General features: G+C 34.1%; 2 protein-coding genes across 2 annotated transcripts in view; both read right to left on the bottom strand.

The window, feature by feature from the left end:
• Positions 1-9,524, bottom strand: part of LOC129229463 (elongin-B-like) — a 47,971-nt gene extending 38,447 nt beyond the window's left edge. The window contains exon 1 of the mRNA XM_054863777.1: positions 9,413-9,524. Within this exon, the coding sequence (XP_054719752.1) occupies positions 9,413-9,415 (3 nt within the window). The 5' untranslated portion in view covers positions 9,416-9,524. The remainder of the gene's footprint in view (positions 1-9,412) is intronic.
• Positions 9,525-14,296: 4,772 nt separating this feature from the next.
• Positions 14,297-25,901, bottom strand: part of LOC129229227 (chitin deacetylase 8-like) — a 38,126-nt gene continuing 26,521 nt past the window's right edge. The window contains exons 4-5 of the mRNA XM_054863489.1: positions 21,683-22,141; positions 14,297-16,582 (exon numbers count right to left, since the gene is read on the bottom strand). Of these exons, the coding sequence (XP_054719464.1) occupies positions 16,186-16,582; positions 21,683-22,141 (856 nt within the window). The 3' untranslated portion in view covers positions 14,297-16,185. The remainder of the gene's footprint in view (positions 16,583-21,682; positions 22,142-25,901) is intronic.

The raw sequence follows: 25,901 nt of genomic DNA, 5'->3' as shown, positions 1-25,901 counted from the left end.
GAATTTTTTTCATGGATTGTAGGAAGTATCTGAGCTTTGGATTATGAACGTTATAAATTGCTATCTTCCGTGCATGCGCAGTGAAAAATTAATTGCTTTAATTGTTCATATTTCATCAATTTTTCCATATTTTAACTTCAAATTTTATTATTATGTCTCTCTAAAATGCTGTCAAATATTCTAAAAGTTTAGTAACGTTCGACGAAATACTCTGCGTGATATGAGGCGAAAACCTTCAAAAAAAATTTGCATTTTTGAAAGAAATGCCTATATTTCCATGGGTATAAGAGATACTTTCACATAAATATAAAAATAAGTTTTTGACAGATTTTTAACTCATTTCTGAAAATTATAGCTTATTCCCAGCAATTTACAATGAAAAATGATCAAAAACCTTTTTTTTCATTTCCTCAATTTGTTGTTGGTCCCTAAATGAATAGCAGACTTAATTTTTATTGGAAAATGACAACTAGAGTATACATTTTATGCGAAGCAAATTATAGAGCAATTGGTCTATTATTTCTCGAGAAATCCCTAAAAATGTGAATTTTTGAAAGTGTCCCAATACTTTTGGTCATATAGTGTATATGGGTACGTCCACCGTTACTCTTGTGACCATCAGAGAAAATTTGTGTGGTTATTTCCAATTATTATGTCACATTATACATTTAGGTTAAAATTCAGGATTATTTCAGAAAGTCATGTGTGTTTTGCTTAAAAAAACATATTTGAATTATAATTTAAGAAATTTTGCTTCCCTTGGGAGAAGATTAAACATTTGTTACTCTTGTGACCAATGGAAAAGGCAAATTTCAAATTTTAAGTTTGAGCTACAAATCCTGTGAATTGTACAGGAATAATAGATTGAAATTCAGAGATTTACCAAAGGTATTATTGCTCTTGAAAAGGATAGTAGCAAAAAAGTTATCTGATTACAAGTTAACATATTGCACTTGCTTTTGTAAAAAACAGAGTGTTACTCTTGTGACGTTACTCTTGTGACAATTTGTCCAAAATAGTATTTCTGGACAAATGTAACATTTGATACACTTTTAAGACACTAAATTGATACTTTGATACATTTATTTTCATATAATAGAACTTTTAAACATTTATTACATTTTAAGGCATGGAAAATTTAATAAATAATAAAACAATTATATTCTATAAAATCCTCGAGAGTTGATTAAGGTGGGAGCATCAGCGTTAGCTATAATTTGTTTTTTTTTTGTACCAAATACTGTGCTCATCAGGCTCAAACTTGAAAACTCCTTTTATTTTTGTTGGGACCAAACACTTAACCTGGTATTCTTCATTCATAACAGCAGTTATCATGCCATAAAAACATGCACCATCATATGCTAAAGATACCCATTGACCACATTGCAGCTTCTCATTCTTTGCTTCTGAGCTAAGTAAAACCTCACTGTCATCATCAGTATTGTCACTTTTTTCATCAATGTTTTCGGTATTAAATCTATATTTTATGAATGAGTGATGTTGCGGATAGGGCTTGTAGTGGATTGCATCGCGCCTTGCTTCAACAAAATGTATTTTTTGCGTGCCTTTCACACTTTTTACTTTTTCCCATTGAGGTGACACACATTCTTTGGCTGCTTCGATTTCTTTGTTTGAAATGTGGATAACATTGACTTTTGTTTTTCCATCAACGATTTTTGTGAAGTCTGCAGCATTTCTTACAATTCCTTTTTTAGCACGTACTTCACCCCAAACGTAACTTTTAACAACAGCACCAATTCCATCAACAGCTCCTTTTCCATGCGCTGTTGAAAAGAATGTCCAACTAAGTTTGTTCAAATTGTAATCTGATTTAATCAAAGACATGTTAGAAAAATTGTATTTTTGTTTGAATTGTGCTGCACAACCATCAGAAAAAATGCTTACATTTTTTACAGATGCGTTTCCTTTAAGGTGGTCTTCTAAAATTTTGCGAAGAAATGCATTTACAGAAAATCTATCATGTGTTATGTTATCAGAAACAATAGCATACAATTTCACTTGGCCACTTTCACACCATATGACTGCTGTAAAAACAGTAACTTGCGGATTTGACCAGTGTGCAGACTGGATCTCATCTTGATAAAGGCAGGTATAGTTTTCTGCAAAATCTACTTGCAACACAATACTTTCAGTATTTGTGTTGCTCTTTGCATACTGAAAATATGCCTGAGTTGAGGATTGAGTGAATAAATGAAGCAGAAAAGGGTACAATTGCTTTCTCAAATCATGTAAAGCATTAATGATGGTTTCAGTTACTTTTATCTTCTCAAAACGTCCAGCAATGCTTTTCTACTGAAAATAACTAATACGCTGTTTGGATATCTACTTCTTCAAAAAGTATTTTTATATTATCTTCGCAAATCACACATTCAGAGTTCATACACTCAAATGAAGATGTATCACAACAAATAAAATCTATTAAATCCTTAGGTGATCCTACATTAAAGGTGGGTAATACCTCTGCTATTGCTTTGTAAATTTCTTCGAAATTTTCATGGTATCGACAAATACAGATGTTCTGGGGAATGCCTCTATATGGTTTTAGAAAACTAGGTCTCATTGCTGCAAATGATGATTTCCCAATCTGGTCATGTCAGGAAATGTGTCTTTAAACATTTGGAAAGCTTCCCTTATTGTGAATAATAAATACCGCCTAGGATTTATGGCATTGTTTTGATTCTTCTTACGCAGTACTAATGCAACTTTAGCTGAAGGATCAACTCTACTTATATCATCTCGAAGATAAAAATCGGTTACTAATTTATGCGCTGTGCTAGTTAAACATTAGCTTTAGGAACTGGGGTGGTTTTTAGAATTACACCAGATTTTTGAGCTAAATTTGTAATGACAGAAAGCTTCTTAGTAGGCGATCTTGGAAGTTTTCTTTCTATACGCTTCATCATTCTCCCTAAAGCTTGCGGAGTTAAAGATTTCTTTGTTTCATTACCATGTCTGACTTTTGCTAATTCTCTACTTTTTCTTTTCCTAAGCTTCGCCTTTTCTCTTGCCAAAGCCTTTTCAGATTCTGATATCAATCCTTTCACTTTATCATAATATGTTTTGTTTTGCTTCTTTCTCATCTTCAAATATTCTTTTTCATTTTTGTGCCTTTGCCTCCATAATTTCTGACGCTCTGCAGCATTTTTTCTCTTATTTTGAGCTATTTCCTCCATTGCAAACAGACTTCTTGTTGAAACCAAAATGAAATTTTAAGTAATGGTAACACTAAGAAGAAAGCAAACACCCTGTGCATATTAAACTAAAAATGAATAAGTCGAGCTGTTTCACTAAACCTGATATTTCATACATTCCAAATAAAACACAATTAGAAAGTATATGAAAATATATACTAATAGCATAATTAAAAGTATAATGTGTTTGAAGAATTGATCCATTAATGAAGTATAATTAAGAATTAATCACCTTGATTAAGTGTCTAATTAAATAATTCAGAATTATTCTGATCAGAAAGATAACTACTCAACTTGAAGGATTGTTGTTTATTTTTATTTTGATCTTATTTATTTGATTTCATTTTAGTATTACTTAGAAGTCAACCTACTGAGAACAAAATGTTACTCTTGTGACAGTAAAATGTTACTCTTGTGACATCACCCCAGAGCTTAATCTATGGATTAAAAAAATGAAATATTTAGTGTAAAATGTGTCTGATATTAACAAATCAGAAAATATGAAGTTTGAAGTGAAAATTTTAAAAAGTTTTTTCAAAATTAAAGCTTTGATATGTTTTTGTTACTCTTGTGACATGCATGTATTGACTACTAATTAAGCACTTGAAATTAGCTATTAATTAATAATAAAAATGTTTTAACTACATACATATGATAAATAAGATTATACTCTATTAAATTAAATGCAAAGTATCTATTTTTTTTGAAAAAAGGGAGATCCTTAGTCAGTTTTACAAAATCAACATTTTAAGCCTTAGTGGAAATAAAATTGAGTGATCTTAATTCCCATTAAATTTTCATTGTATATTTATCTATGTGGAAATTTAAGTTACATTTTCAGTAACATCAATTTCTGAGGATTAAAATGGTGTATAACACTTGAGGTTTCATGAAAAAAAAATTGTGAAAAAAGGTTCAATTGCTGTGAACGTACCCATATAGTGCTTCTGCTTCAATACATTGAGTTTTTATTTAAATTTTCTAATAAGTCTTGTGAGTATCTGATCCTTGTTAGTTGTCATGTAATAAATATTAAGGGTTGTCCTTTTTCTCAGGAGGTACGAAAATATTACCTAGATATATATCTGCTTTAAAAAAAATTCTCGAAATACTTAGGTGAAAAAAATCTCAACGCCTCGCTCTGCCAGATTTTAAAGTTTTTATCGCTCTGCCTCGTTTTCATGCATCTTGCATTTAATGAATCAATAAAAAAAAAGGCAAGAAACAGATTTGCAGGAAATACATACGACAAAAATGAAAATGAACAGCTTACATTTAGGAAAGCAATTATAAGTACAAGTAAGGGTATTTCACAATTTTAAAAAAAAAGAAAAGAAAAACCAAGACAAACTTTTTTTTTAAAGTTCTGTGTTACGCACTTCTGTGCCGAAAAATTATAGTATCGTGTCTTCAGTCACAGAATAAAATGAATGTTCTAATCAAATGATTATGAGTAATTTTATCATTCGTACTGAACAAAAATCTTTTTTGAGATCCCACATTTTCTATTCTATTGACTCCTAGTAATATGTAAATACAGCGAGAGAAAGGATTTAACTTCTTGTTTAAGAGAGGAAACCATTTCTATATTTAATTAATATGATCTTTATCGTAAGCATACTATTTACTCAGAAATACTCCCTATTTTTCCAAGCACATTGTTTGGGGGCTATGCCTTTTAATTTTCTCGAAAATAAAATTTTCAAAATGCAGTTTTAAACGATCTCTGGTAGTATTTGGAAAATGGAAGTTCAGAAGCTTTCCCCGGAATTTTTCGAAATAGTCTAAAAACGCAGTCTTAGTGTGATGTTGGGGGGGGGGGGGGGCAAAAATTTCAAAGCGTTATAAACATGATTGTAGGCCATCTTTAGTAACGTTCTGGGACATGCTGGTTTTTGAAATCAAAGTTCCAAAAATGCAATTTTAGAAAACTTTTTTTTTATGGTCAAAGAAGGACTTTTCGCAAACTCCCTTCCCGAAATTTTTCGAAAGTCATAAAAACAAAATTTAAGACAATCTTTAATGATGTTTTTTTTTAAGGGAGGAGAAGGGGGGGGGGGGGTGCTTATGTGACCTGAAAACCATTAATGAACGTAATTAATTTTTTCTGCATTGTATTAAAATACTGATCTAGCTTCTGAGAATGAAAATAGAAAGCAGTGAAAACTTGTAACCCCCATTCTATATTGTTCACACCTTAAGGCTGAAAACGTCATAAAAACTAATACATACAATGCTTAGTAATTCTAGCATGGTGTGTTTTTTACATTAACCAAATCATATTAAATTACTAATATATTTTTCATGATTTCCTATGTATTTAATGAGTATGTTGGTGTACGGAATGTTTTCCGCAACTGAATAAATGTTTTTGAAAAGTATTTTTATTCTCCAAAAATACAGCTTCCAAATTCTTAAAAAGATCTGAAGACATCAGAAAGCCTTCTGTATTTTTGTTTTCTTATCAATCTTAAATGTCGGTATTAGTAATCTGGAAATTTTGTATTTGGATGAAATTTTGTTTTTAATTTCATCCACATTGATGTTTTTTTTTCCCTGAAATGTAATTTTACACCCCCCTCCCCTTTTAAAAGTAAATTAAACCTTGAATGAACACAAACAATTAGTAACCATGGTGACGAAAATTTGACTTCTTAGTAAATATTAAAACAACGAGCTAGAGTTATTCTTGTCATCATGACAATCTGAAAAATCAGAGCAACATCAGCTTTGGTCAAGTAAAGATAATAAACATTTGCAATTGCTCAAAAAAAAAAAAAAAAAAAAAAAAAAAACTTTTTTTTTTCTGGAAGAATAAATATTGTCCTGAATTTTAGTTGTTTTCCAAAAATGATAGCGCTGTTGGTGAAATAATATTTAAGCAAACATACTTAAAAAAATATAAAACATGTTTTTTAACTGTTAAGACTATCTGTACAAGCTTGATTCGCTGTGAAAAGTATGGAATAACACAAGTACATGATTTTTTGATTTAAACACTCAAAACTTGCAGTTAATCACAATATCGATATATTTAAGCTATTTCCAAAACAGTTAATTAAAAATGAGTATTTTAACTTATTTTTTTTTCATTGTTTCCGGCAATAAATAAAAACTTGAGGTAAAACGCAGGAATTATGACACAAAATGTAAGCTAGGAAATATTCTTTAATAAAAATAAAATTAGCTACAATTCGCATTGCTGCACTGGAAAATAAAAATTATGCTATTTTGTTTCTCACGAAATGTTTTAAAAACTGTATAATATCGTACATGTCTTAAAATAAGGAGTAATATTGCGACCCCATAAGAAACGTTTCACGATTCTATTTGGGGTCAAATTATGCATCGTTTCCTTCCTCAGGAAGTTTTCTAAAGAGAAATACAGTAAAATCCTATTACAACGTATACTAATGCAACGAAATACTTGTTTCATCCAAATAAATTTCTAGTCCCGATTCTGAAATTCGATGAATTTTACTGTATATTATGAATTACATTTTCAATTCTAAAGAAATTTGACGAGTCTGGCTCTTAAAGACACAAATAATTTTCAAAAACGTTTGTTGAGCTGTGGAAAGCACTTTATGTGTGTACATTTGTAGTAACATAAAACACATGTAAAACGATGCAAAATACCTAGTATCTGGAATACCATTTAATCCATATATAAAAATATTTTTCTACTGGAAGGGAAAAATGTCAACTTTTCGCATTCGACAGTATTGTAACAATGTTCATTATATTGTTAATAAACCATTTGACTCAGAAATATCCCTTTCCAATCTATTTCTTTTCAAATCACAAATTTGAAAAAAAAAAAAAAAATGCAGATGTTGCTAATAGCACGCATCTACATGAAATCACTTTCAAAAGCACTTGATTCTTCAAGAAAGCCTTAGGAAAAAAGAGGAGAACGTCCAGCGAAGGTCATTGAGGGGAACTAATGAGAGGGTAATAAATCTTACACCCCATTAGCTCTCTCCCCTCAAAAAGGGGGCGTTTACTATGAGGGGCGGAGCAAATGCAAAAAGTGAACGTATTTTGAAATTTTTTTCAATAGTTAGAGCATGATATTTGTTTAAAAAATGGTCGCATTATTTCAAACAAGATCTCAAAAGAGAGCTGGAAATATTTTGCGTGTTATGGCGTTCTTAAAATTTCGATAGCACAAGTTCCAGATGTTTTACAGAGCGAAATGTCCAACAGTACCTCGTTTTCGAAGAAATTCATTTTTTCTCGAATTTTAAAAAATCAGAGAATGGACACATCAAAAAAGTAAAAACTAAAATACACAGACATAGTCTTGAAAAATACTCAGAAAAAAAAATTGATCCGAAAACTTCACAGGAATTTGTAAAACAAGCTCCAACTTTCCTCGTAGGTTAACATTAGATCCGAATCTTTCAGACTCTCAGTGAAGAGCACCCTTAAGTCTACGTATTGTAATTATAGTATGAGATAAGAAAGTGATTTGAGGATGCATTTACTATTTTAAAGACTTGAGTTTGTGCTAACTGAAAATATCGGATATATTTCAAAATATCCGATATATATCAAATTATCGGATATTTTCAAAAATATATTTTCGAACCCTGATTATAATAGTATTCTAAGTGCATGTACATTACATTCATTTCATGTTACACATACATATGCTTGGAAATAATAACACTTAGAGGAGAAAAAGTAAAGGTATTTTTCATAATTATTTAACAAAAAAAAACTAAATTAACTTCAACAAAAGATTTATTATTCTGCACTACTTAGCTATTCACATTTTCAAACATTCTTAATTTAAGCAAACAATTGCTTTCAAAGAATAAAACATGTAACACATGCTTTTATAAAGTTTGTATTAAACATAAAGCTTTACAATTAAACAAATTTAATTGAATGAAAGAAGAAAAGGGGTAAGCTTCAATAGAATTAACCTTGCCACCATAATCAGATGTATGGGCTATTGGCTTGGTGGGCTTATTATTTTTTTCGCACAGGAGAGGTTCACGTGTTTTGAACTCCCTCTTGGAACAAGGGAGTTCATACTTTGTTTTTTTTTTTTTTTTAAGTCTCTGGAGAGGTTGCCGTGTTCTGAACTCACTCTGTGAGAGCGAACACTCTGGACTTTGATTTTTTTTCCCCGCAGGAAGAGAGGTTGCCGTGTTCTAAACTCTCTCTCTCTCTCTCAGATTTGCAAAGTTTCCGGACATTTTTGATATGCAATAAGCTCAAGGGGGCTGAACAGACCCTCAATTTATTTTTTCACATAAAGTTTAGTGTCCAAAATGACGACTGGATGCTAATTGGGGCGGTTGTAAAACAAAATTTTTAGTAGTAAAAAACACAACTAATGCCCCTGCTTATTTCAAACCCTGATCAAATGTTAGAGAGAAGCAACTGTTTTCTGATAAATAGCTGCTGCTCAATCTAAGTTAAATCACAAAAAATGGGAAAGATGCAATATTAAATTTTAGAAGGCAATAAAATCATATGTAAATTTTCATCAAAATATGAAATGGCGAGTGTTATTCAAGTGTGAGCTGACATGGAATGATCTCCAATTCTGTTTTTATTTATGGCTATTTTGCGGATATTAAAAAAGCATAATCAAATGAATGTTTTGATTGCCGATAACTGAAACTTTTCGGGAAAAAATAAATAAACAAGTTTCTTGAGTCACGTAAATATTCACGATAATATTAATAATAACAAGGCGGAAATATAGTACAGAAAATCAGAATTAAAACTAATTAGGAGTTGAACTGTCAATGATTCTTTCAAAATGAATAAGTAAAAACATAACAAAGTATTACATCCAAAGAATTTTGGGCTGATGGTGACATTTTATACCAAGAAAAACCACTAATTTCTGAAATAATGTGCGCTTTTTTTAAATGAATAAAGGGATATCAACAGCATAGCGCAATTTATCAAATATGAAACACACCATTTACTATGATAGCGCACTTCCTAAACATGCTACAGACATAAATGTAGTAATATTTGGATTACAATTTTAAAGAAAGCACGAAAAGGGGATCGAAATTTACATGGAATATGTTAGTATGATCATCGTAAGTACCAATGCCGCCGTTCCACAAATCAAAGCTCGCAAATAGCTTCAGCTACACACATGTCTATAATACAAAAATATACATTTTACCAAACAAAGAAAAACGTACTGCATAAGATAAACTTACCATATTACTAAACTTTCCGTGAAATCGAATACTTATTTTTAAATAATAAATCTCGGTCCCCTAACTACCAAATTAAAGTACGACCTGAAATTCTGAAATTTTATATCATTGCCAGATTTGTAAAGTTTTCTTAGGAAACAAAGGCAAAGTCACAGATGAAGTTGCAAAAAATAAAGAGACAAATAGGAGATATATATTTTAGGTACAATTAATGTCATTGGTACAAAAAGCACTAAACCAAAGAATTAAGTTAAAATGAAAACTATTATGGCAAAATATAGAGAATTCAATCAACATGAAAATCGGTAAACAAACTGTTAACTGATCTCCATGATTTACTTACTCCACTATCTTATGCGTGAGTGGCGATTCGCAACTCCAACGAACTATAGGTCACTACAGTCAACTACAGTCACTGTCTAATGGCCGACTTAAAAACTAAAACAAACGCATGTGGTAACGAAGAAAATGCTAAAAGTGTTCTGATTTTTGTTCGTTTGTATGATATTTTTCACTTTATTCTTTTTAAATTATTTTTCAAAGTCTTGTGGATATTCTGGCCCACGTAGAAAGAAATGAGAATTCAAGAAGCATTACTAAACGTCAAAGATTAATGCAAACTACGTAGTTCGTAGTTCTAAGCAGCTATTTCCACGGTGTTGAATTCGATATTTATCAATTCTTGATAAAAACTAAATAATAATTGTGGCCTGACAAGAACAACAATTAATGCTAGGAAATTCAATATGACATTACAAATTATTATCGAAAGAAGATGATACTTCTTTGCCTTGCTTGGCTAGCGCTTATTTTTTTTCCATTTGTAGCTGAGTTATTTCTCTCGAATTCCCTAATCGGTTAATTTAAAATTTTTCTGTTTCGATTTTTCTAATTTCTGAGTTACGATTTAAATGTCAATGTTCTGCAAATCATCTACAGAATTCTTACGGATATAGGGTGGTAGTTTTCTTTTCAGTTGATTGACCATTATTTCTTTTTACTTATCGAATTCTGTAATCTTACTACCATTTTATTCCACTCATGATAAAAATTAAAAATGGTTTAACTAAAAACGCGAAATCTGGCCAAAGCTACTTTGCTCGCACAATACTAAAACTATAACCCTAAACAAATTTGGCGAAACCTTTCAGATGAGAATAGAAGGAATAAAGTAAATTCTTTCTCGGTGAAACATTTTTCATTTTGTTCTACGATAATATATTCAAGAAAATATTTTGCATACCGTCCATTCCAACTAAATGCTGCTGTAAAAGATGGTTAGTTAAATTAATTTAAGACTAAAAAAAACTCATATTCTTACAAATTCATACAAAACAATAAAAAAATTTACCTTGTATAACGTTATCCAAGTTTGTTAATCCAGTTTTCGCTTTACTATTTTCAATCAACTCATATTTTAGAAGGAAATAAGGAAAACTAACATTATTTTGAGAAGCTCGAGAATACTACTAAAGACGAATTAATTTCTGTAGCTGAAAGCAAACTAAGACTCATCGATTGCGTTAATAAATACTCAGAACAAACTGCCTGTGTTTACGTCAACAGACACACGTGGAACGCAACGTGGCAATGTTTTAGTTTCATCGGCAGTTTTGTAAATCACCGCAAGGTAGCGTTCGAGCGCTGGAGTTCCGAATTCAAAATAGGTCGTGTTCGAATAAAGGGAACGATTAATTCGGATTCGCTGGGGAGGGGGACAATAGACTCCATGGGACTAACTAGAGTTTTAAGAACTAACCAGATCCGTTTTAGAGTTACCGGAAAAAACATGCTATAGGTTGCGTTCGACGAGCACGCCCGATTAGTTAATCACGTGACAACGAATGATTACGTGCTTCAATCCACCAATCAACAGCTTAAAATGGTAACCGCTGAGGTAACCTAACCGGTTACTTACCGGTAGACCGGTGAGTTTCATCGAACGCAACCATAGTATACTGCCTAGAAAGAGTAGTGTGCCGACCGACGCTTTTTTCCCCCTTTTGAAGACAAATTGTATGAAAACCGCTAGAGAGCAGTGCGGTCGAGGTGCACGTTCAATTTCGCGGTGTTTACATTAGTAGACGCGGGATTTTGTTACAATTTAGTTCCGCGTTTCTCTTTTTTACCTTTATTTCGTGAATATTTCATGAAACAGCGTTTAAGGCTTTTAATGGAGGCCTCAAAGTTGAACATTAGAAGAAATAAATCTTCATCTTGTTTCGTACCAGAGTGCAAAAGTGGATACAAAACATGCAAGGAAAAAGTTACGCTTTTTAAAGCTCCAGCAAATGAGGAAAAACTAAAGTGGAACTCGTTAATTCCCAGGTTAGATAAAGTTTTTGATAAATATTGCTCACTTTGTGCTCTGCATTTCGAAAAACATTTTATTGAAACGCATTTTAAGCATATTATAAAGGGTAAGGAAGTTTTGATTCCTCGGGGAAAACCCTTTTTGAAAGATGAGGCAATTCCGAAAATTTTCCCAAATCTGCCAACATACTTTACTGTAAAATTACCTAAGAAAAGGTCCATCAGGAATTATGCAGTTAAGAAAAATGTTCCCTGTTTGAAAAAAATAAAACTTGATCTTTCCGCAGATGAAACTGAAATAACCACGTAGAAATCTATTATAAATGAAATTGTTCATATTAATTTGCCTAACGAATATTGGGTTTGTACGAAATTTAAAAAATTTCCAAATATTGTAGTTTTTGTATATAATGAAAACTATGGGGAAAATAATATTGACGATAAGAAGATCATTATTGAAATAGACACAAAGACAAGGATGTTTTCAAAACAAAATTTTACACAATTGACTCTGAAAATTGGATACTTATATTTTAAATAAATGAATATCTGATCTAGAACTGAGAAAGGCAAGAAGTTCTTTAAGGACACACTCTGGAGTACGATTTCAAATGCATGATGATAGCAATCCAAATGTAATATATCACCGTTCAGTTTTTTGCTCTAATAAATTGCATGCACAATTTATACGGTTGGTATTGCAAGTCGTTGTATCAAACACTACAGCTAGAACAGTTAGCAATAAAGAGCTATCATCAAAGATATCATATACAACTGAAGAAATATCTAAGGAATTCCGAGTAGCTGTTCAATATTAGGACCTGAAGCTATCACGGTAATCCTGTCGGCGTTCTTTTTCCAGTTACATCTGGATGTAGCTTTGTATCCCAGTGAATAACTACAAAATCTAAATTTAAATTCATGAAATTTAATTTTACCTCTCGAAGATTTTCTTTTGCTGTCTTAAGGAATGTACGATTGATCACTAGGTCATTTGGATTTAAATTTACTGCATCTACATAGGTTGTAAATAAATGAACAACATCTTTATCCTTAATATGGCATTTGTCTAACAGTGATGAAAGGCGAGCAAATATCAATAGTTGTCATGCTTTTTTGCATTGTAATAGACCAGCTGTAGAAAACAAAAGTTCAACAGGTTAGGATAGATACCCATTTCGGTTTCTAAATCTTGTGAATCGCAAGAATTTGATGATAATAAAGGACTATGTACTGAAATAGAAGAAAATTAATTTAAAGTATAGATTTCTACATTGTTCCGATCTCGATATTTTTTTTTAATTTATATTTTAGCTATAGAATACACAGTATATTTTTAGGTTAGGAGTAATCGAGGATTTTTCGAAATTTATATTTTAAAAATTAAAAATTGCATACGCATTTAGGTATGTTTATAACTAAAGAACAGCGAATTAAAATATAATTGCAATTACTTATATTTATAGCATTGAAACCTTGCGACTCGATTTGACATACCTATTACATACACAGGGAATTTCGTAAATCACAAGGAATTTTGTAACACCCCCAAAACCTGGAGGAGGCAATTTGTTGTTGTCAAAGATCGTTCATTAATGGCCTATAGAATCCCTTGTGTCCATGTAATGGGAAGAAACGTTCCCCTGTTGCTTGGTTGGAACAAGCGCAGAAGAGCGGTACGCTGGACACAAGGCCATTGGTGTACATTTTATTCTCTGTAACATGTTAAATTTTACAGAATGAAAGTGAGAGAATGGTCGGTCTGTAAGTAGCAGCAACTATTGAGGTTCAAAATTACTTTAAATATAAAACGTTAGAATATTTTTACATGAAAATGAGAAAATCTGCAATTTTTTCTTCTCAAAGAAGGGGGCCCTAGGGGCACGTGTTAATATTCATGGATTGACTTTAAATTTTGCAAGGATCATTTATGTGTACAACGGAACAAATTGAGGGAGCGTCGCGTAAAATATCTGCAACTTCAAAAATAAGGATCACCCTAATAATATATATATATATATATATATATATATATATATATATATATATATACGACGGGGGGGATTGATAAGTAAAGTCTCCTAACGAGAGGGGTCGGAGACACGGGAAGAGAGACGATTGCGCATGCTTTCGGTACGGTTGTGTCCATACCAGACTCTTTTGAAAAATTGATAATTCCCCCCCCCCCCCCCCCCCCCCCTTTGTCTTACTTTCGGTACTCTACAAAAGGCTTAAATAATTTTTCATTTTTGCTCAGACTCTAGTTCAAAATTCACGAAATTTGAAATGAAATACATACTCACCTCCTACAGATGTAATTAACACAAAAACCACCTTTTTTAAGGGTAAGTTAAAGCTCTTCAATAAATTCCTTTTTGATTTTAAACGCGAGAATTGTTTTTGAGGTGTGAAACAGAAACTGAAAAAAAAAATCACCTAAAATCGAAGATGGTATAACGAGTTCCCCTACTTCCGGCCATATTTTGATAGGCAACACCACAAAACAAAATTGCTCTAATGTAGAAAATTGTGTTTTGCTTGAAAAACAGATGGGATACAAATTTGCTGATAGGTCTTTATTCTTGGTGATGATTCAAAATTAACATCGAAAGAAGTCACAAAACTCTTTGAAAGGTTACAATGACCTTTAATGTAAAATTACACACCTGGATGGAAAACATTTCCTCACATAAAACGTATCGCAGTAACAACCACATAAGACAAGTAATTATAATATACGCATTGCTTTTTACATCGCATTTCCACTACGAGACGAACGATATTCACTAGACGATTCGACGTTCGGTCCAAAAGCCAAACCGCCGGTCAAAGCCTTCTTCAATCAATAACGCACGTATTCATTAGACAGTTCGACTCTTGGTCAGAGACCTGAACTGTACGTTAAAACCTTTTTATAAGTAAAAGAAGTTTTTGACTGGTAGTTTGGCTATCCGATCGAGGGTCAAAATGTCTGGTGAATATTGGTTGAAGAAGGCGTGAACGAGAATCGAACTATATCCGGTAAATATGAAAATTTCAATTTGACTGGAATGAAAAATATAAAAAAAATATTTTTTTCATTTGCCCAATACTGTCTTTTTACTTATTCGATCAGCACAATACTTGAACAGTTTTAGTTTTTAAAGGCATAAAAGGATATTATGTTACATGATGTAACGCAAATTATACATCAAGTTTTGAGAGCTGAATGATTATTTTCTCATTATTACTTCTACAATGGAGCCAGTTTTAAACTCTGAATGCAAATTGCAGGTTCTCGCTAAATTTGGCCCTTTCTGTCTTTGAGTCAATTCATTTATGTAAATATCAATAGCATGTGATATTACTATTTTTATAATCCTTTATTTTCGAATGAAAAAGTTACGGTTTAGATGGGATGCAATAAGTACTAATATTTTGGTTGATATTGAATCAGTAGTGGTAATGCGATGTTTACACAATGTAAGCATACACAGTCGAATTTCGATAACTACAAACCTATAACTCAAATATTCCTTTATCTCGAAGTTTTTATCAAGTCCCAAACTCATGAGCCTGTTGTGGAAACTTCCCATAACTCGAACTACAAATAATTCGAACGTTTTAGCCGGTCTCTTGGGCTTCGAGTTATCGAAAGTTGACTGTATATCTGTTAAAAGGAGTCACAGATGGTGAGACAATTGTGAAAGGTTCCCTCAAAAACCACTAGGGCATCAAGCAAAGACCAAACAGCTCGTCACGGCATCCAGACATTAATGTTGCACCTTTATTATAAATCATCAGTCTGGAATAGCTAATACAGAGCTGGACGGAGCGAAACCTCTTTAGAAGATGGATTTACTTTTACTCTGCACTCAGCTCACGAGAAAGATAGACTAGATCTGTAAACAAGAAACTATGCCATTCGGCGGCGTCAAACACGTGTTTGGATTGGACAAAAGCTGATCAGTGCCTTGCCAAGGACAAATAGTGGTTCGCTTTTTTTTATTCAAGAGGAAATCCCCAAAAGTGGCAATCCTAGCAACCAATTTGTTTTCATTCGGTCTATCTTTTCCGTGAAGAGACTAGTAGTTGAAATTTCGCATATCAGTCAGGGTTCTGTAAAAAAAGTGATCTCACTACCTCGCAAAGTGAACGTAAAAGTTAGTAATCTTGGGATGCCATAGCGAGTTATTTGTGATTTGCTTGTAATGTAGCCTAAGCTCTGGTTAAGGAGTGCTAACTTACAGTTAAGGCACATTTATAACCATTCATCTTCAGAATTTGATTACATCAATAGTAAAATTTCAAAACGTTGAAGTATCGTCAAAATCAGAAGCCCCTCTATCGACAATTTGGTCCAGCAAATCAGAAACAAATCAGTAGTTCCGATTTTTGGTGCACCAATTTACTGTAAAAGAAGTGCGGCTGAAAGTGAAAACTGAATGTTTCGGTTTGTTTGACGGGTGGAATTTTCATTTCTATCTTCTTTTTGATTCCTCTTCCCCTTCCTTTGTCAGATCAATGATTCGGTGACCTTCAAGCGCACCTTCAAAGTTACCGACCCACGGGTATTTGGGAGGACACTTGAGACACGTTTGCATGTACCGCATTTCTTGATAGCCGTCTACGGTGAGGGGAGCTGGGCAGTTGTTGGGCAAGTTGCAGCTGTTCTCCCTTTTTTCGCAGGCCCAGGGGGCGAAGGAATTGAGATTTCCGGTTCGAGTTGGCTGCCTCATCCAAGAGATGAGCTCCTGCATTGTCACAAACCACACGTCCTTGTGTTTCGAGATGATGTTGTCAACGAAGTTGAGCAAAACGTTGGTCTTGTTACGATCTGTAAACCAGTTGACGTGGAAAAATAGACCCAGAGGAGCCCTACAGGAGAGAAACAAGAGACATTGAAATCGATACTCTTAAAATTTGACCGTATATGTATATCTCGTTACAACGAATACCAGTACAGCGAAAAATCCGTTTCAACGAATTAAATTTTCTGTCCCGATTTAATTTCCATTACAATGCTTGAACTCTGTTATAAGGTAATTTCCGTTAAAACGAACAGAATGTGTGAGCCCTTGAAGTTTGTTATAATGGGATTTTACTGTATATTATGTATGTCCGCTTAAAGGTGGTTTCTGGATAGCTGTTGGGTGTATGACATCATAACAAATGTTACGTGACCATGATAACGGTTACGTGACATTTGTTATGATGTCATTTATTATGACGAGGCAGTGATGGCCGAGAAGGTTCAAATTTGCCAAATCTAACCAAAATTGGTGACATTTAGGGATTTGTCACAAAATGTGGCGTAAAAAATTAGTTGTTGAAATTGTTGCAACTTGGCGATATCTTTTCACTTTCTAACCTAGCCCATAGACTCCAAGCAAATATGACGTGATCATTATGTGAGGCGGCTGGTAAAATGTGTATCGTGTTGAAGTAAGAGACTTAAATACACTCTCCTTGATTTTTTAGTACCTTATCTACTGACGAAGTTTTAGGTCTGTCCGTTTTTTTTTTATTTTATTTTTTTCATTTTTAATCCTTTCCCTGTTATATGGGTGCACATATGCATTTATATTAAACCATGGATGTTGCCTGCGGACGCATGTTGTGCGCAAAGCGTAAACCATCGGTGTTGTTTATGCGCGCATACAGGGTCTGATTATTGAATAGGCCAACTAGGCCGTGGCCTAGGGTTCCAGCTTTTTTGAGGCCCAATATGTTACTAGGGTCCCAGACGCATATGTGCGTCTGGCGCAGAAGTAATAAAAATATTCAATTTTGTTGTGAATAAGCCAGAAACTTCTTGGCCAATACTCGACCCGGGCTCTGATAGGTGGGGAGCTTAGCGCTCTGCTTATTGAGCCGCTATGATTGTCAGTCAGATTGAGCTGTGCGACGAAAAAAGTATGTGTATGAAAACGATCATTTCTCTTCTTAAGAACAGAGAAGATGATGCGCAGTGACACATAAGCATATAATTTTAAGTAACTAAATGAATGATAGTTAAAATCCATGATGCTCAAAAGTGATTGATGCATAATTGAAATGTTTCCCTGCAATATAAAAGTTTCACTTTTATCGTGTCTTTGCGACACGCCCGTTTATTTATTTTTTAAATTCCAGATAGAGTGGAAGCCCGATCTCACGTATTCTATCGGGCCAGTGATAAAAAACGTACCAAGTGGGAAAACGTAAACTCGGGGGCGGGGTCAAAAATCTAAGCATATTCTTTAAAAATTCACGCTTCCTCAATGATCTAGCGGTAAAAAAAAATGTGTAATCTTTACTTGTTTTTGTTTTTTTTTTAATAATTATCATTATTATCGGCTGGAGGGGGGGGGGAGGGCATCCTCCGCCGTTTTTAATTCTTCGTCTTCCTCACCTACCAAGAGCGGGGACATCATGATGTGACAAGACGATACATGCGTCATTAACTTCGGGAAGGTTTTCAAGAAGATGAGCGTCAAGAGCTCTATCGGACTATCGGAGGAAGTCCCTCTCACAGACAAAGCACAATAAAACAGAACAAGAAGAGTGTCAGAGCGACTTCACACAGCTGTACAACAAATTCATCTTAAGAAAATGAAATCTAAAGAAAAAAAAGTTCGTGTGAATCTTGTAACTGTAAAATAATTTTGATCTAATTGTGGAAAAATGCAACAAGTTAATTTCTTGAAAAAGGGCAACGTAAAATCCGGAATATTTTAACATAATCAGTACAGCAATTTTAAGGGACCAGTAGGAAAATGACGTCGGATAAGAAAAACATGTGAAATAGAAAACGCAAAATCGGGGTTCCAATGTATTACAAAATTCTCTATACAGTGAAAGCAAGAATAAACAACACAAGGCGGTTAATTACACCCTGGGCAGGGTCGTAATCCGAACCCAGAGTCAACTGCAACAAAAACTCCAGGGGTTCTCAACCTTTCAGGTATGCGCTCCCCTTTAAACATTAATTTGAGCTCACGCCCCTTACCTCGAGGAGGGTGGTTATGGGGGGGCATCGCCCATCCTACCACCGTATGCGTATGTGGTCAATACGAGGGTTCAATTAAAACAATCTGAAACTAGTTGGGATAGTTAAAGCTAGTTATTAAGTAATTGTACCCAACCTCACCTCTTTGTGATTTCGCAAATAAAATTATTTTGAACAGATAATTTAATTTGAACAGATTCTCATTACAGCACATGAAATCAAGGAGCCAACTTTTAATAAATTAGTAGTAACCTAGGCTCTAGGTGGGATGGACACGTATGTTATATCAGTCACTTTCACAGCACCAATAGGGGAATCACCACTGTTTGCTCTTGACAAGTTTTGTAATATTTGGTAGTAACTTGTAAATAAGCGCTTCTCAGGTCACTATTAATGTCCATCTTCGCTCGATATTTTTACCCTATGCTTACTAATGCTGTAAATATAGATTAATAGAGACATGTGGAGAAAAACTGCACTAAAAACTTCAAAAACGGCGACAATGCCGAAAATATTTACATGTGACCTCAAAATTGAGTAAATTATATAATCAGTTTTACTATTTTACTTCATTTTTGGAATGCATTCACGCCCCTCCCCCTCCCTTGAAATTCCTTTACGCCCCCCCCCCCCCCCGCTCTATATTGAGAACCTCTGAAATACCCCATTCAAATTACTCACCCAAAGAGGCCTCGTGGATCAATACATGAAAATCTACGGGTCTCCCTGTCCGTGTAGAAAATTATTTACTTACATATAACGAATAAAAATATTTTCCGCGTTGGATCTGTTCCGTTAGGAAATTCTAAAAATAAGTTTAGGAAAGAGGAAGAAAAAAGTTTCTAAAACGACGGAATAAGGTCACTTTTTAGTTCGCACCAGGGAAAGTCTTTCCATTGAAGAGGCTACCTCGGGGGACAGAATAATTTCTCTTTTATTAATCTTTGGACCACTTTTTTGTTGAAATGAAAATAAACAGCAAGAGTGGATCCAGCTGCTGATTTTAGAGTGGGGTCATTGTTAAAATATGCGCTCAAAAATCAGATGGCAGTCCATAAGTGTAATATTCTTTCACAAATGAGGGTCTGAGACACTTCTCCGTTAACTTCTCACAATTAAAGTCCTCCAAAAGTTGCCAAAAGTTGATTCTGGACATCATTAGAAACTTTGATCCCCCAAGACATAGCTCCTGAACCCTCAATTGGCTATCGCTGGAGCTCGAAAAAGGATGAAAAAAAATTGCAGATTTAAAGCTTTATAACACAAAACATAAAATTTGTAGCCAAACCAGCTGAAGAAATAAATTCAAAATAAAATGTAAATCGATGCAAAGTTTATCACTTCTAATTTTGAATTCGTAGATTATAAATTGACCAAACACTTGACTGATTTGACATGGATAAACATCAAATGAGCCATTGTGTTACGAAGGGTTAGGTATATCACTAGCATCACACAGTTTATATGTTTATGAACAATACTATGTCAGTTATTGGTCAACTATTATACGACGATAGTTAGGAGCTACGCTCCCGAAATGCTGCATGCTTATCGCATTTACTTCAAAAAGTGAACTTCCGTCAACATCTGCATTGACTTCGGGTAGAGCGGACAGTTTATCTAGCGGCATTACATCGAAAGCGTTACTGTGGCGATGGATCCAAACAATTGAAATCAAATTGTTAATTGGTTAATTTCAAAATTTTAATTTTGAAACAAACCAATCATTTTTTTACCATTAATTTCTAATACTTCTGATAGATGGCATTGGTCTCCGTACCAACATTGACTCATCCTCGTTCCCTCGTTTTGAGTTCATTTTTGCTCTATGTTAAAAGTGAGAAAGTGATAGGCATTTAGTATTACGGAAGCGTTGGTTGAGAATGGATGCGTGTGATGATTTTTTTTTTTTTTTTTAATAACAATCTCTTACTACATATCATCTACAGATTTGTCTTCTAGGGACTTGAACATCCCGTAATTTAGGAACTGCTGCGATCGTTCTGCTTTTAGATTGTCAACCTTGCGGAAAGAGTGCATCACTCTAGAATCTCTCTTACAAGGCAGAAACAGTTTAGCCACAAATTTCAGAACATTTTCTCCTTCAATAGTTAAACTTTATTTCTCACTTTGTAGTACTGACATTTTTTTCTTTCTTTATTTATTGTCTTTAGATCGTGAGTGCGGAAGAAAAAGAATTTTAAATTGAAGTACATCTTAACAATAACATGAAAATTTAGAGTACATTAAAATTTGTAAATTTGACGGGAGATTCATATATCTATGAGTAAGTGTACCAATAAAAAATTATAGCAGATTACTCAGACGAACACATAAAAAAAATTGATGCGAATGAATATTGAGACATATAAATATTGATACAATGAACTGATATCAAATGCACAGTTATAAACTAATGAAGCAAACAATAGACTTGTTAAGTAATATCTAATATTTACGGGTAGGCAGGATTCTTCAATTTCGCCATCGTGCTTCGCTAACTCCGACTTGAGTGGTGGTTAAACTATTGTCCGCGGTTTTACGACGTAGTTGTCGTAAATACTGCTTAATGATTTTAATTGTTTTAGATGATTTTCTGGACCTTATTGTGCTGTCCGTCACAGACTGTTGGCAATTATGCCTATGCTTGAGCAGGGCCCGACTAACATTTATCTTAATCGGGCCCTGGCCATATACTTTTACTTAGGCCCTGGCCATATACTTTTGGAAATATACTTTTAGGGGGCTCTAGGCCATATACTTTTTTTGGGACCCCTGTGTGGTTATCCCTTGCAATTTTAGTCATTGCCGAAAACAGTTTTAGCTATTGGTTTAAAAAAAATAGCCATTTCGGGGTCTCAAAAATGTGGGGGCCCTAGACCACGGCCTAGTTTGCCTATTCAGTATTCAGGCCCTGTGCCTGACATCATAAAATAGGTATTAAAAAAAAGCCAGCGTTTTAATTCAATAATTGAACAAAATATTACCTGTTTGTGTTGTAGTGCCTATTGAAGTTATCTTTTAGGAATTGTTCTACAGACTCATCATCATTTTCCTGGAAGACACACTGATCTGCCAGTGTGCACATGCCACCTGTTCCATCTTCGCTAAATAAAGTGTTCAAGGGAATCTCCCACAGACCCGGAAAGGACCTTTTCGGGCATGTGCCCTGCATGCATTTATGAGGGATTCTGTAGTCCAGTGTGTAGGGCCACACGGGCATGTAAGATTTAGGCACCGAGAGCGATGAATCGTAAGCGAAGTCGTAGTCGTAGGCGACGCTGGACATTTCGTTGCCTCCAGGGTGCAGGAAAGGAACTCTCATGCCAAGCAAGTGGTCGCGAGATATGTTGGCGAAGAGGTGAAGGATTTCTCGCTGTCCAACCATTTCTTCGGCGTATTCCTCGTAGGTAGCAGTAGACCACCATTCTTCTGGATAGCGGTTGCTGATAAAAATATACAAAATAAAGTTCGTGAGATAGTGGTATGTTACAGCTGATCTGACAGGAAAGCATTGCTGAATTGAAAGGACAATCCTGAATATTACTGAGTAATTAGATGTAGTAGAAAAGCTAGGACGTGTTTACATTAAAAAAATTCAAGGAGTCAGTTTCGCTCTGATAAGTTGGCATTCGATGGATTGAAGGATAAAGGATTCTATTTGAAAAAAAGGGGGTAACGAAAGCCGGTTTGCGTTATTGATCACGATTATTGGCAGTGTGTTGGTCTGAATTTTTTTTTCCTCTTTCAACCCAAACATAAACGAACTCGTCAAAAGTCAAGCATCTGTTTACCAGAGTTAGAGTGTAGGGAATTCCAAAAGAAAAAGGTCGTTTAGATTACAACCTGCAGTTGATACAGGGGTGCCCACCTAGGGAGGGGGGGGGGTCATAGCGTAGACTGCGCCAATGAAACTTTTAGGGGGCGGGGTGTTTTGAGGGGTATTTTTCTCAATATTGGGGGGGGGTCTTGCTTTTGGGGGGTTTCCTCGATATTGAGGGAGGGTGCGCCCTTGCCCTTAGGGATGGGTGAGCATCCCTGGTTGATAAATACCACTCGTGAACTGATCTGCTTTCAACCTGATAAGGAAGGAACAAAAATTTTACCTGCAAGGACCCCCCCCCCCTCCTTCGGGGCTTGATTGCAGAATAGGGCGATTAGGCCGTGGCCTATGGCCCCCACCTTTTAGGGGTTCCCAAATGCCGGAGGGGAGAGGGCGAAAAACGGATTTGGGCTTGGACCTCCCAATATGTTAATTGCCCCCTCCCCCGACATGCGCATTTTTTTTTTTTTTTTTTTTTTTTTAAATCTCAGTTTGAAAATAACTCTAATGAGGCGGTTTTTTGATCAATATAAACGGCTCCTAAAGTTCACTTAGTTGGAAAACGTTCGAATAAATTTTGAAACTAAATTTTGCGACTTTACTATTAAGAGTATTTAAAGCACTTGTCATTTTTACATTCTAGTCCCACATAAACATTTTTCACGCTTTTCAGATGATGTTGTGTTTTTAATGATTTTAACGAACCGCGTGTAATCCACATTATTATACCAATGGAAAGTAAAAATATCAAATATTCTTATTGTTTGCTGTATAAAAGGTTCTTAATAATTCTTGCCTTTGCCATCAAGAAATTTGTTCACTCATTAAAATCGATCGGTACTCGCGACATGTAAATCAATAAAAAAAAAATCAATTTCATCGTTATTGACAATAGATATAAATCAAAAATAAATGAAAAGTGCTTTTAGAGTTTGCATCATAATTATGGAAGCACTCAGTGTGGATACTTCAAAATTTTCATACAGTTATCTGTGGGTTAAGCCTTTTATACTGTAATTAACCGTTATATTTTTTAAAATTTTTCCTACCCTAATAGAAAACAAACGATCATTGTTAAAGGGACAAACTTTTAACTAAATGAGCTCTCTCTATCTTTCTGAATTGTGTGTCTAACAGTTATCTTCAGTAACTAGGTCTTTTATTATTTCCTAACTAATCATTAACTAATATGTATTAAGAATTTGTAATGAAAATGCATAAACGTATGGTGTACAAATTTTAAATTTTCAACCTCCAATTACTTTTGAACCAATCGCTTTAGAACTTATCGAAAAGTTTTCAGAATTCGGAAAGAAAACTCTATCTGGAAATACTGAACTTCAGTACTAAATGCGTTTCAAATAGTTATCTTCTTATTGAATATCACATGAAATACTTTTCGAATCCGTAACAATATTGAAAATATGTATTGTCGGAAGAACGAAAATAACGAAAATCATCTTCACAACAAAAGAAGTATATCTCTCATATTTAATTGTTTCGTCATTTCGGGCATTCAGTTTCAAAAAACTGATCAAATAATATATTTAGTATTTCTAAAGTTTGTTTCCTATGCTTGGAACACTTTCTTTGCTTACGAGATATTTCTCAACCTATATTACATAGTTTACGTGGGTATGCTGAACAATGAGCTATTTGTAAATATCTTTCTGTCAATTTTAGTAGTACTGATGAAATTTAGCGTTGGTAATAAATCCAGGAAAATAAGGGAAGCATTTGAAGCTGTTGACGAATATTTTTCCTCGCACCAAAACTATGCAATAGAATCTAGAAAAATGTGGATATATTTTAGTTGTCTGTTGTCTTACGTTTTCCCCTCTTCCATAACTTTGGAACACGTATTAAGAAGTGAAGAAATGAACAAAATTACAGATTTCGTCACTTATCAGTACAAGACAAATAGAACGCACAGCAGCAATGAGTATATGAATGAAAATAGATCAGTTGGTGTTGTAATTGCAGTTGTCTTATTTTTATCAACAAATTTTTTGAAATTTGCAATTTCTGGTTTGACCGTTGCTCTGTGTTGTGCAAGCTACCAAGTACTCACATCGCTGATAAAACACGTAAAATTTAATATGTTATTTGTACTTTCAAAGCCTTCTGTTTCACCACAGGACCTACAAAATTGTTCAAAGATGCTGTGCAATATTTATGAAATAGTTACCAATTTTAACAGAGCCCTATCACCCATTATCTTCTGCCTTTTAGCCTATATCATGATACGAGCTCTGGAATTAAGTTCTTTGGCAGCAAACATAACTTTAGATCTAAATGCGAAACTCTGGATTCTGATAGAAGTAATACTTGATATGTGCTCTCTGTGCTTCATCGTCACTTTAGCGTCTAATATTCCAGAAATAATGTCAGAAATTGAAGAAAAAGTTGCCGTTGTCTTTGCAACAAAAGATATCAAGTATCAGTCTGCCATTAATAGTATACACTTCTCTATGTTAACTCATTTAATTAAAACACTTTCCAGAAATATGCATATGACTGCACTGGGCATGTTTAGAATTGAAAAAGGAATTATCATGACAATTTTATGTGCATGCTTAACTTACAGCGTTTTGTTTTTGCAAATTATCAAACCTTGAAACAAGCAATTCAAAATGAATTGTTATTACTTCCCGAGACATCAGTTATGATTATGCTAGGTTGCTACTATAGTTGAGACAAACCTAACCTGGCAGCATTGTGAAGGTAACGCAGATCCTAATCACAGCATCACGATGCTGCAGCGTTTTGTTTCTGCAAGTCATCAAAACTTGAAACATGCTTTAAATAGCATCGTTACTACCCGAGATATCCATTATTATGCTGGGTTGCTACTATAGTTGGGACAAACCTAACCTTGCAGCATTCTGAAGGTTACGTAGATCCTAATCACAGCATCACGATACTGCCAGATTAGGTTTGCCCCTCCCCCCCCCAATAGTTATTCATTTATTTTCAAAAATATATTTAAAAGTAAAAGGTGATTATAATTAAAGATGCGATTTTAAAACGTTCTTATTTTAAAACTGTTATTTAGAATTACTTGATATTTCAAGAGGACGATCCTAAAGCCATTGGATTTTATATGGTGAAGTACGTATGACATTATATGTTCCTAGATGCACACGGTAAAAACAATTCAGGAACATTCCTGGAAAATAATGGGCAATTGATTTGCCCAATATCTGCCAGTAACGTATCTTGCTAAAACCAGGAACGTTTTAAGCTAAAAGTAAATAATCTTTCTGAACAATTTGGGTATATCCCCGGTTAAAGCCAGTCATGACTCGGGAACCTTCAAGAAAAATTAGGCACAATTGTAAGTAATTGATAAGAAACATCGTGATTTACAAGTAAGCAACAGA

Source organism: Uloborus diversus, chromosome 9 (assembly GCF_026930045.1).
Source record: "Uloborus diversus isolate 005 chromosome 9, Udiv.v.3.1, whole genome shotgun sequence".
Classification (NCBI taxonomy): domain Eukaryota; kingdom Metazoa; phylum Arthropoda; class Arachnida; order Araneae; family Uloboridae; genus Uloborus; species Uloborus diversus.
Note: the sequence above shows the minus strand (reverse complement) of the source record. Positions and strands in the feature narration are given on the sequence as shown.